The 13,703-nt window shown below is 29.3% G+C and overlaps 1 protein-coding gene across 2 annotated transcripts in view; it reads left to right on the plus strand.

Moving 5' to 3' along the window:
- The window catches only part of LOC118189170 (suppressor of lurcher protein 1-like), a 96,507-nt gene that overhangs the window by 78,705 nt on the left and 4,099 nt on the right, over positions 1 to 13,703 (plus strand). For both annotated transcript variants that reach the window (XM_035359722.2, XM_035359721.2), the window contains 2 exons: positions 9,689 to 9,888; positions 13,082 to 13,132. In XM_035359722.2, the coding sequence (XP_035215613.1) occupies positions 9,689 to 9,888; positions 13,082 to 13,132 (251 nt within the window). The remainder of the gene's footprint in view (positions 1 to 9,688; positions 9,889 to 13,081; positions 13,133 to 13,703) is intronic.

Here is a 13,703-nt window from a genome sequence, read left to right on the forward strand (position 1 = left end):
GAATCATTAATTTGTAAATATATTTCTCTTTGACTCAAAAGTTTCTTTATCATATTCGAAATGAACAATTAATTGTACATAACTAATATATTGTATTGATGAACCAGAGTTATATTTTACCTTACTGCATTATATTTCAAAGTGAATGTGTTTTATTGCATATTTTAATAAAATCTTAAAAGCTTAAATGAGTGTTTCATTACAAAATTTGTACTTTCTAACTTCATTCTACTGAAACGAAAACATTCATAACTTATTACGAAGAAAAAGTTTTACATATTATACTTTTTGATTAATTTTCATACCACAGTATTATCTTTGAAAATTTGTTTCCTAATCCACTGCTAATATATTACTAATTTTCGCTCTTTCAATACACTTCGTACGTGATAAAAAAACTCAGTTTAGAAACTTTTTTCCTTAACGCCTTGTATTGCATTGCTGAACCGGGGCCATGCTTTCATTTTTATTACATATCATGCGAATATTTTAAAAAAAGCATATTTTTTCCTTCTGTTAGCACAATTTTAACCAGCATTTTACTATTACAGAGACTTCTTTAGTAAAATTTCAAGGGTTAAATTGATCGTTTCATTATTAATTTTGAAGATTCTGGATATATCCTATTTAAAAGTTCATAACCGATTAGCAAAATAATTTATATATGTACTTTGTTGTCCTCTTGGTTAATTTTTAAAGCGTTTTTCAACTATAACACTTGATTTCTAGCGAAGTATCGAAATGATTATTTACTTTCCACTTTTTCCAAAGAATTTCGTAGACACATATGTTCAGTACAGAATATTTTCCTAACTTAAAAATATTATTACCAAAATAGAAAAATATGCAAAATTTTCCTAAAAATTTATATATTTGTTTTTTAAAAACATGTACACGAATATCCACATTTAATTACTTAATGTGTACTTTCCTATATCAGAACTAAAATTTCGAACGAAAATTTTTTAAATAATGTCATATTCCATAAAATTTATGTCTTTGTGATGTCATCGTCTTTTCGCAAACGTTTTGAGAGTAGACGTTTAGACATTTCGAAACTGTTTTCTCTTTGCTATTGGAAACTATTTTATCTTTGCTGTTGGTATATGCCAATGAATTCTGGATACTTTTTTCTCTTGGTTTATCTTCAGCTTATGAGTTATTTAAATACTTAAAAATATATTTGTAGATCTTTTATGTTGACACTTGTGATAGATTTTTTTGGACGTTTTTGGAAAATGTATTTTATTCACGTGAATGAAACTGATGTTTTCTTAAAATTTTATTATTCAGAGTGTTAGTCAATTACGATAGAATGCCGGATTTGTTCTCTTTATTCAACATTCATATGAACTTCGGTATTCTAAATCCCTCACGCAAAATGTAATTTTTCTATCAGTAATAGGAAGACGAATGGAATAAATGCAGGTTATGCAGACATAAGATAAAAAATCTGGAAGTAAAAGACATTCTCCAGATCTAAACAATTCAGTATAATGTGCAAATATTCATCCTATTCGAAGCTTCTTTTTTCAATTACATAGAATATAAAATGTAAATTTAATAAAAAGAGATATAATGAAGATCAAGTATTCTGCAAAATCTGGATGGTAATTATACAAAATTCGTTATAGAGCAGATTTTCGTAAAAAGTGGCTCCAGCGGAGGAAACACGCCGGCAGTCTTCTGAAGCTCTAAGTGAGCATCTGATCTTTGCTCTTACAAAAGCTAAGTAGAATTGTAAATTCTACGTAAGAGCGAAGATCAAATGACCACTTAGAGTTTCAGGAGACTGCTGGCATGTCTCCTTCGTTGGAACCGCTTTTTACGAAAATCTGCTCTATAACGAATTTTGTATAATTACCATCCAGATTTTGCAGAATACTTGATCTTCATTATATCTCTTTTTATTAAATTTACATTTTATATTCTATGTAATTGAAAAAAGAAGCTTCGAATAGGATGAATATTTGCACATTATACTGAATTGTTTAGATCTGGAGAATGTCTTTTACTTCCAGATTTTTTATCTTATGTCTGCATAACCTGCATTTATTCCATTCGTCTTCCTATTACTGATAGAAAAATTACATTTTGCGTGAGGGATTTAGAATACCGAAGTTCATATGAATGTTGAATAAAGAGAACAAATCCGGCATTCTATCGTAATTGACTAACACTCTGAATAATAAAATTTTAAGAAAACATCAGTTTCATTCACGTGAATAAAATACATTTTCCAAAAACGTCCAAAAAAATCTATCACAAGTGTCAACATAAAAGATCTACAAATATATTTTTAAGTATTTAAATAACTCATAAGCTGAAGATAAACCAAGAGAAAAAAGTATCCAGAATTCATTGGCATATACCAACAGCAAAGATAAAATAGTTTCCAATAGCAAAGAGAAAACAGTTTCGAAATGTCTAAACGTCTACTCTCAAAACGTTTGCGAAAAGACGATGACATCACAAAGACATAAATTTTATGGAATATGACATTATTTAAAAAATTTTCGTTCGAAATTTTAGTTCTGATATAGGAAAGTACACATTAAGTAATTAAATGTGGATATTCGTGTACATGTTTTTAAAAAACAAATATATAAATTTTTAGGAAAATTTTGCATATTTTTCTATTTTGGTAATAATATTTTTAAGTTAGGAAAATATTCTGTACTGAACATATGTGTCTACGAAATTCTTTGGAAAAAGTGGAAAGTAAATAATCATTTCGATACTTCGCTAGAAATCAAGTGTTATAGTTGAAAAACGCTTTAAAAATTAACCAAGAGGACAACAAAGTACATATATAAATTATTTTGCTAATCGGTTATGAACTTTTAAATAGGATATATCCAGAATCTTCAAAATTAATAATGAAACGATCAATTTAACCCTTGAAATTTTACTAAAGAAGTCTCTGTAATAGTAAAATGCTGGTTAAAATTGTGCTAACAGAAGGAAAAAATATGCTTTTTTTAAAATATTCGCATGATATGTAATAAAAATGAAAGCATGGCCCCGGTTCAGCAATGCAATACAAGGCGTTAAGGAAAAAAGTTTCTAAACTGAGTTTTTTTATCACGTACGAAGTGTATTGAAAGAGCGAAAATTAGTAATATATTAGCAGTGGATTAGGAAACAAATTTTCAAAGATAATACTGTGGTATGAAAATTAATCAAAAAGTATAATATGTAAAACTTTTTCTTCGTAATAAGTTATGAATGTTTTCGTTTCAGTAGAATGAAGTTAGAAAGTACAAATTTTGTAATGAAACACTCATTTAAGCTTTTAAGATTTTATTAAAATATGCAATAAAACACATTCACTTTGAAATATAATGCAGTAAGGTAAAATATAACTCTGGTTCATCAATACAATATATTAGTTATGTACAATTAATTGTTCATTTCGAATATGATAAAGAAACTTTTGAGTCAAAGAGAAATATATTTACAAATTAATGATTCTTATTTTATTATTAATTTAAATCAAATCTGATGTTTCTTATGAAGATGAGGTATTTTCTTAGACATGTTTCTAAAGAAATTAGTATATAAACTTTTAAGAAAGAAATATATTTCACGAGAAAAACGTCTATGACAATGCAAGTCTGTCATCGTGGTGACTTAGAGAAAATATTCCAAGTCTGTATGAGCTGGGTTAAAAGTCTCTATTATCTACATACGAATACGTCAATGTCAGAGAAAATTAATCTATCCCCATAGAATACTAAGATAACAATTACATTTCTTTTCTTAACTTCTGGTTTAGCGTGATAGTGAAGTTAAATCTTCCAAACGTGTAACAAAATTATTAAATCGAATGATATAAGTATTTAGTAAAAATTTGTTCTCAAGACTTTACGAGCCACTGTAAACGATAAAAAAGGAAAATATTTGAAAATTCAATGATTTGCAGTGGCAGTAAGGTAAAAAATGGTAATATTTAAACTGTTCTAAAGGTTACCAATAGGGTGTTTCACAAAAACGGTTTATGAAATCACGAACACATCACAGCCACTTACAAATAACTTCTGTCAAAACTGAAAATTCTACACTCAAAATTTACTTTGAATTCAGGAAAAGAAACATTAGGGGTTTCGAAATGAAGGTACTCATGTAAACTTTCCGGAATGAAATGTACAGTATTTCAGGAAATATTCATTTAACTTCTAACTTGTTCGTAATTTTGTTAAATCATATGTAATGAGCGTATGTGAGACACGAAAATGCATTCGTATGCGAAAAAATAACAAACATTTAACTATCTGACAATGAATCAAATTTCATTTGAAATGTAATGGCATCAAAAGTAGTACAATATATCTGTATGGAAAATCTTGATGATAATTTCTGGTGTGTTTTTTTCGAATAAAAAAAATAGTCTAAGGCTCCTAGGTTAGTAATGAACTACTAAATTCGGTCAATTTTCATCGAAAACGCCGTAAGAAGTTCTCCGTACTGGTAAAATATTACTTAAATTCTCTAGCTTTGTGACTTCCCTCAGACATTGGCAAGACCAACGGCTGTCTGGTCAATACAAGATAACTATGTGTTTAATAGGTTACTTCAAAGCTATGAAAGAAATAACAGTTGGGTAAAATTATGGACATTTTCAAGAAACAAATGTTCTCTTATGTCCTTTTGTTATTATATTTATAAACAAAATGCAAAAATTTAGTAAATACATAGATAAAATGGTAAATTAACATGAAATGTTTACTTAAAGTCTATGTAAAGTTGGTGATCGTAATACATTTGAAAAATAGTTCATATACAGAGCATTAAAATTTTGCACCCCAACTATGAATTCACGAAATTCAGCCCAAAAAGTCATTTATCACGTTCGCTTGCTTGCAGTATATTCTCTTGTCGTTTTAATCTTTTTGCTTTTGAGTTGTAGTATTTCTGAATTTGAAGCTTTAAAACACAAAATCACTCTGATTTATCAACTTAGGTCTGAATGTAAAGTACAGTCAACCAAAATGGAAGATTTTAGCATAAGTAAATGTACTACAGACAAAATAAAATTAAAAATTCATCATTATTTTTCATGCTCTGTTCATGAAACTAGTCCTGACTTAAACCATTCGGAACATTTTCAGAAAAAATATTCGTTTCTTGTTCATGTTTTTGCATACTCAGATACTAATTTTGTTTGAAATTTGGGATATTCTTATTCCCTTTTATATTTCACTGTTAAAGTCTGGCTTGGTAAAATTGTTTTCCTTGGAAATGGCATACTTGTCCTATATGTCTGTGACTGTTCTAATAAATTACAGTACTAACAAGTGTGAATAAAATCCCTAGTTATACAGGAATTATCTTGAATGTTTCCTTAATCTGAAATGCAAAATGTAACCCATGTGCAAAAATAGAGCAAGTTTATCTTAAAAAAGTTCTCCACGAATACATCTTTTTCACGGTCCTTACATGCTTTTGTGAATTTTTCACTCAAGTTCATTGTGTACCTTTCTTTCATCTAATTTGTGAAGTATTCCTCTTTGAATACTAATATTTGAATTTGTTTAACTGATTTTAAAGTACATGTATATTTTGGTCAATGCATGGGGAAGTGAGGAACTGTGGCCCTGAGTGTTCTAAGCATTCCATACTGCATTTTTCTTACGAGTACAGTTCAGTTAAAAGAGAAATGTGTTTCGTACTTTGTGAAAATTTTATTTACTTATTATGTGTCATGCTCATGATAAATAAAGATGTTATGCATGTGCGCAGGACTGCGTGGCTCCAATGTTTAATTAAAATAATGCTTTTCAAAAAAGTGTGGTCTTTCTTATATTAGAAATGCGTTAAAATTTTTAAAGTTGGTGACTATAGTAGATCATTATATGGACTTTCTGTCATTATTACCTATTTTGTATAATTATTTGTGTGTAATTTTATTTATTATCTATGAGAAGTTAAATGTCAGTCAAAAAAAGCTGTAAAAGTTCATTAGTAAGCAATGTCAGTTTGAAATTTCTATCTTAAAATTATTTGTGTTAGGTCTTTTATGTTAATTACTATGTTAGATCATTATTTGGAACTCTACTCAGTATTTCGTGTAATGTATCATAACTATGTAGGAGTCATTTGTCAGGTATGATAAATTAAATTTCGTTCTCAAAAGGCTGTAAGAGTTCAGTGCTAAATAAATTATTGACAATGGGAAATATGAGTATTTTTCAGTTACGTTACAATGAATACGTTAAAAATATTCCAAGTTAACAAATTTTTATATTCCAAATTGGGAAAAAGGCGATAAAGTTTCATTTCCATGGCTGAATATTAATTCCATGTGTATTATAGACTTTAAGTTCTCCTTCACAAAATGTGATTATAATTCAAATTTAAAATAATTCATTACAATGTGGATATTCTTCTCTGTAGTTAAAATATAATTCAATCTTCTGTACCTTGTTAAGAGAGTTAGGCTGTGATAAGTTCAAATAGAGTAGTGTTTATAAAGTTCTGCGGTAAATGGTGGAATCATATTAAAAATCCGAGTGACGTTTTCACATGAAGGAAAAATCAAGGCTCAGTGTATGTTTGGTGATTTAAGTAGGATGTGTGCAAGAAAATACAAGATATTTTCGTAAAATATTTCAAAGAGTTAGCAAAATTTGTGTTAGTAGTATAAATGAATCTTACTGAATGAAAGGGAGTGTTCTGAATATATATGTATAAATATCTGTAGAGTAAAATAAGAAAAAATGAAGTACTATTGGTATGTATCTAAACTTAACTGGGTAGAAATGCTCCATGCATTGGTTTGAGTGGGCTTCATACCATGAAAATTTATTGCTCCTTGTAAGATTTGTTTTAAAGTTAGTAAGTCTTACAATAAAGAAACATGTGTAAGTCTGTATTTATTGTGGGAAAAAGGAATCAGAAACACAGCATGAATATGTTTTATAAGTTAAATATAAGGGTAAATGTGTAAATGGAAAGTGTAAAAATTACATTTGTCAGACATAGTTTGGTGAATCCTTTGAATAAAAGTAAGACGTGTAAAAGGGAATCAACAAAGTTTTGTATAGTTGGCCAAAAAAGTTAATACAGGCATTAATAGTTAGTACAATGCATTAGAAGGAAAAGTTCTGAGTATCTCCAACTCAGTAGTAAAAAAAGTAAGAAATGTAGTATTCCAGTTAAACTATATAGAAAGAGCATTGTGTATATTGGCTTAATGTTACAGAAAATATTATCTAGTGAAGTTATATGCATGTAAATTCCAGCTTAAAATTTCAAAGACACAGAAATGTAGGTAAGTTTACTTTTGGAGAAATGGAAATGTAACATCGTATTGTATTTAAAACAAGGGGAAAAAGTTAAGGGTAAAATAAAAATGTAACAAAAAAACATTTGTGTAAACAAAAAACTCAAAAAAATTAAAATTATGAAACTAAATATTACTTTTGTAAAAAAAATTAAGTTAAAAATGTAGTAACAACTTTTTTTAAAATAAAAAGCGGAAAGGAAAATTAAATTTGGAAAAATAAATATTTCTTTTGTAAAACCATAAAAAAGTTTAAACAAAAAATTAAAATAAAGTAAAGTAAAAATACGAAAAGGAATAATTTTTGGGAAAAAAAAACTTTTGCAAAATAAAAAAGTGAAAAAGAAAAATTCAATTCGTAAATAAAAATATTACTTTTGTAAAACCAAAAAGAAAGTTAAACAAAAAATTAAAATAAAGTAAAAATACAAAAAGGAAAAAATTTTGGAAAAAAAAAAAAAAAAAAAAAACTTTTGCAAAATAAAAAATTGGAAAGGAAAAATTCAATTCGTAAAAATAAATATTACTTTTGTGAAACCAAAAAGAAAATTAAATATAAAAAAAAAAATAAACTTTGCAAGATAAAAAGTAAAAAGAAAATTTAAATTCACTTTTGTTGAAGTTAAAAATAAAATTTATGTTTGGGAAAGGGGAAAAAATAAAATAAAAATTAATAAATTAACTAATAACTTAAAAAAAGTAAGAATGAGATGAAAATTGAAAACAATTAAAAATATCTTAATAATAAAAAAAATTAAACCGTGGGAAAATCTTACATTTAAAACAGCAACGAATAAAGTAATGATCAAGAAGCCAAAAGAAATCCTAGCCGTCGTGTAAAAACAAATGTGTGACGCGGTTTTCATGTCAAAGCGCATGCGCAGACTTTCAGCCTTATGTCATCAATGGTGCAAAAACTCAAAGGGACAAAGAGAGTTTCAAATAACAACGCTGATAAGAGGAAAGGGTAGCCGAGCGGTAAAGCGCTAGACTCCCATCCCAGAGATAGCGAGTTCGAATCCCAGCGGTGGAGTTACTTTTAAAATTCAGGGAAAATAATATTAATTTCCACAAAAATTCATTAAAGGTAATAAGTAAAATAATGATGTACTAAATAGTTAATAATTAAAAAGTTAAAATTAATGACGTATTAAAAATTAATCAAATAACAAAATAATATTAATCACATGTCAAATAATTAAAAATAATAAATTAAAAGTGATGTCATTCCAAACACGTGGTTAAGAGCTCCTTGCCATAAACATAAAAAATAGTGTCGTTGCCACAAAAAATAAAAACTTTGAAAACATAAAATCGTTGCCACAGAATCAAAACGAAAGTTTGATGATGTCATTCCATCACGTGAAACAAGATGGCGCTGGTGTCGTCACTTCCGGTTCCAGGCCCATCTGGATACTGGCCACGCCCCTTTTCTGTGACGTCACTTCCGCCGGCCGGTTACCCCCGCTTACTACTCACATCTAGCAAACCTGGTTGATGAATTTCTTAAACCCAATGTTACTAGAAGGATACCCTGGCCATCAAAACCTCTTAATTTGAACATTTGGAAGATCTTAATAGTATATACATGAAAGAGCTAAGAAAATTTTTTTTCTAGATATCTCACGCTTTCAAGACTATATTGGCGGAAGAATAGAACTGATTTTCCCAAATTCTATTTAAGCATTTTATTAAAGGCTCGAAAGCGTTGCGATCATATTCTTTATTAATTTCAAAAGTAAAGCCTGTATTTATTTCCGAGGTATTAATTTTTTTCTAAATATTTGTTTTTGAAACTTCAGTCTTATTTGTTTCAGAATATAGTATTTAGTCATATGCGTTCTTATTCGATTTTTCAGTTTCTATTGATCTGCTATAATCAGCACGTGATGCTAAAAGCATCATATTTTGACGTAATGCTTAGCATCACGTCAAAAATTTCACTTAAAATAAAATCAATTCAAAGTCAGAATCGAATTCAAAAATTAAAAAAGAATTATGAATTTTAAATAAAAATAATAAAATTCAAGTGAAATAAATCGATAAATTGTTTTAGGGAAATTAATGCTTCTGTATGCGCAAAGGTAATTTGGATCCGAGTGGCTGTTGACATTTTCGGACTACTGACTTATTTAGAAGAAAAACCTGTATGACAGATTCGATCTTTTGCTAGGTTTAAATGAATACTTTAGAGGGAAATATTCTCATTTCATGATTAAATTAGATTGTTTCAAGAATGTATATTTATATATAATTTGAAGATCGTGTATAAAATTAAAAGTCAGCTTAAAGCATTCTTAGAGAAATGTTTTAATGTAAACATGTTAACGTAGTTAAGCTATAAATAATCAAACTTCCTTTTAAATAATGTTTGCAATAAGTTTAACCCAATTGCATTCGCAGGTGTCTGAGTGAAACAGCAAGCGACTATGTGGAATTTTCAAACTACAAGACAGTAGATCGTAAACTTGCAAGGCACTGTGGAAATCAGAAACCTAAGCTAATAGAATCAGATGCAGATTTCTTCCGAGTTATCTTCAAATCCAATGACAAATTCGATGCAACGGGATTTGAAGCATTTTACCAGTTTCGAAAACAAGTTGGTGAGAAAATATGAATTTTAATATTTCAGTATTTGAACATATGAATGTTATCCCAAAAAATTTCTATAACCATATTGGCATATACTTTTATTCATAAAGTTCCTTAAATAATGTTAGTTTTAGAAAAATGTTTTCTTCATTGAGAACTGGAAGTCTTTCTATATTTAAAATCTAACTCTTCATATAGTCCCAGAATATCAGCACAACGAATTTACCAACTTAGATAAGTTTTATGCCTACTACCCAGTAAAACTTTACATTTTTCAACCACATTTAGGGAGAAAGAATTTAAGTTGAAGCTTCCTGTTTTAGAAATTAAAAGCAATCCTTGTTAATCTCGCAGCCGGCCGCGTGAAACCGATAATTACTAATATTTCCCTGAATTTTTCACATGCAATCATTGAATGTTCTTTATTTTGCATTTCAGAGAATATTCAATATTTATCTAGCTGCAATATTTGCTTCAGAAGGACATATAAAATGTTAAATTTTATCCTTATAGAATCTCTCATCCACAGCGATGAAACTGTTTTCATAAAATTTCTATTTTATTCAGGGAAATTGAGCATTTTGAAAAATACATATAGGATTTGTTCTTTCACGGAAGAAAAAAAAGCTTGCAGCCATCTTTCTCGAACATGCTGCATAAACGTTCTGCAGAATATTAAGCATTTTGAAAAATACATATAGGATTTGTATTTTTACGGAAGAAAAAAAAGCTTGCAGACATCTTTCTCGAACATGCTGTATAAAAGTTCTGCAGAATATTAATCATTTTGTGTTGAAAACTAATTTTTTTTAAATAAAAAAAAAATAGAATAAGGAACTATCGTATTCTTTCTTCCCCCTTGCGTGCTATCGTGATGTAAGTAGTAAACTCATTGAAAGATCCGTGTTTCCAGTCCTGGCGAAAGCACAGATGATTTTCTATGTTTCCTGCTTCTAAAATCCTAATAGTCTCTGCACTTGGTTGACTAGGTTTTATGTCTCTCTCTAGCCGCCCATTAAATCAGAATTTACGCATTCCTCTGTGTGTGCCCTCGTGGCAGCTAGCTTTGCAAGATCCTTGTTTCGAGTGCCGGCGGGGGCATAATTGATTTTCATTCTTTTCTACTTCGACAAACCTAATCTTTTCTGACAATTTGAAATGGCAGCTTGGTTGCCAGCCAGCAGCTGGGCACCTTATCAAAATTTTGCTTCCGAAAAAAGTTAATCAGCGATATCAAATTGAAAGAATATAAGTAAGCAGCATATATTATTCAATGAATGTATAGTAAAAAAAAATAATAAACGTAAATATTGCTATATCGAATGAAGGGAAATTGTATAGTTGAGCAATAATGCATAAAAATTATTGTTTTTTATACATTATGCATTATTTTTCAAGTAAGCATTAATTACAATAAATATAAAATAAGCAATAATAAAATTATTTAACTTGTATTAAAAACATTACGGAATTGAAGTAAACATATTACCATGAAGTATTATAAAATAATGACATAAGAATTGAAAAATGAGCTAATTTTCTTTGAACTGTCATAAATGTTAATGCCGAATGTTATATCAGGTAAGCTATTTATTCAAAAATAACGTGTTCTTTGCTTCAGTTAAACACAAAATTTATATTTTAACATTAAATATTTTATTTCCACGTTAAATAATACTTTCACAGAAAAAAGAAAGAAAGAATTGATTCCCAAATGTTTAATATTCTTAAGTACGTAAGTTTCATTTTAAAGTCTCCTCATTATAAAGATATAGTGGATCACAAGGGCAGGCCTTTGATCGGGTGTAGATCAAGCAGATAGCCATAGTGCTCTTCCGTAAACTAAATAATCTTTTCATAAAAATGTTGTTTCCTTAGCAGCAATACGTTAAAGTTACTTGAGTCTCTTTAGTTGCATACGCTAGACCAGTTCTACTTAGCTTTACTACTTAGAGCTTGGGGGGGGCATGAAAATATTGCGATGCTCTAGGAACTGAGCTTCTAAATTTGAATATCTCCACTTCTGTTTTCATGCTGAACATTTATAAATATTTCATCCTCTATTTGGTAAAAACCAGTCAGACACGTCCATTGCGATCTCTTCTGCAAAACATTCTTCATAGCACAGATGAAATTCAAGGACTTACTAGTTAATTCCATTAAGCTAGAATTTAGTCATTCAACTTTCTGGTGCTCTTTCGTGTCTTTCTGCCGGTACATGTTACAACATGTTACAGTCTTCTTCGGACTCAGTCTTTTGATAGTTTTAAGTAAGTCCCTTTCACTTTTCATAGCAGTCGTGATTAATAATTTTCTTTCATTATAAACCGCAATTGAGGTAAGAAAGAGATTTATAATTGCTTTATTAATTTAAAATATAGTTCTTTTATGTTTATGTTACCATAATTAGGAAAAATACTCTCTCCCGGAAATTTCTTTTTCTTTCGAGTGAAAAGATTAATTTTTAAAAAAAAGGTTTGGAGTGAGAATGATGCAGGGATAAAAAAAGATTGATCGAAAGATTTTGAAGAATTTCGCTCTTCACACCTATACCTCACTTCCACCCCTGGAAACTTTACCGACATTTATTTAAATAATCTTAATGATTTCGGGTAACTGATCATTCAAATTGGTCCCTAAAGGCTTTTTAAAGAACGGCCCGGATTTCGATTATGATGTCAGAAATGGATATGAAGCACAGTTCCCTTGACACTTCCCTTTTTTTTCACCACCATGTTTTGAGAACTTCGACATAGTACATTATTTTCGCAAAATACTGGCTTAAATGATCTTGCGCTCACCACTAAAAATCTACAAAACGGTAATTGTGAGATATTAGCATCAAGATTAAAGAATCCTGTATCAATTCTAATCAATGTTCTAAGAACTGAGTTTCTACTGTACTGTGTATGTGTAACAGTATGACTGCATTACTGATTAGCCAGCTAGCGTCCGAGCGGTGAAGTCGCTGAACACTGGTAGTTTAAGCTGGATTCGATTCCAAGCAAACGCGCTAGCCGCACGGCCACTTCATGACTTTTCCCATGTGTAACATGGATACGAAACAGTTTCTCTTCGAAAGTCCTGCACGAAGACATCCTTACCCTTAGCTAGATAATCTTAACGTGCTTTGCTATAGTCAAGTAAGCTAAAATTTAGATATAATCATAGCTTTCTTAAAAAGATTTACTCTTCTTTTTTCAGATCCTTTTACTGTGAAAAGAGTTTCTAATGTTCCAAGAGACAGCAAATCAAGTACGTATACTGTCATTAGCATTTGACGTAAGTCAGAAATTTCTAACGCAATATAAATTCAAACTTAATTTTTCTGAAAAATCTATGAACCTCACTTTATTAATGCATTTTGCAATTTCGGGTATTATGTCTGTTGAGAATTAAAATGAAATTTTGAGTAAGATCGTACTCTGTCTTCCTCAAAGTATATATAGTATATTATAGTAAAATGTTTAGCTTTATCTACTCTTTCTGTTACAAAAGTACTAATCATAATGTCTTAAACCACGCAGTTTTTTTAAAATAAAATAAATTGCTTAGTCTACCATTTTCTGTTAAAACGCTCTGAAGTTCTTCTCATATCGTCTTTGCATAACGCTTCTCACATCGTAATATATAATTTAACATATAAAATATTTATATCAAAATATATGCCTAAATCTAAAAGTTAAATAAACGGAGAGTAATTTTGGAAAGATCACAAACAGGCGAACTAAAAGGAAAAAGAAAAGTATATATGTTATGGTGAATCACCGAAATCTGGAGAATGTCGGCTTTCACCGGTGAATGTCAACATTCACATAGTCGCTTG

The sequence above is a fragment of the Stegodyphus dumicola genome, chromosome X1 (genome assembly GCF_044657685.1).
Source record: "Stegodyphus dumicola isolate Sdum_Otavi_A_Nest chromosome X1, ASM4465768v1".
In the NCBI taxonomy this organism is placed as follows: domain Eukaryota; kingdom Metazoa; phylum Arthropoda; class Arachnida; order Araneae; family Eresidae; genus Stegodyphus; species Stegodyphus dumicola.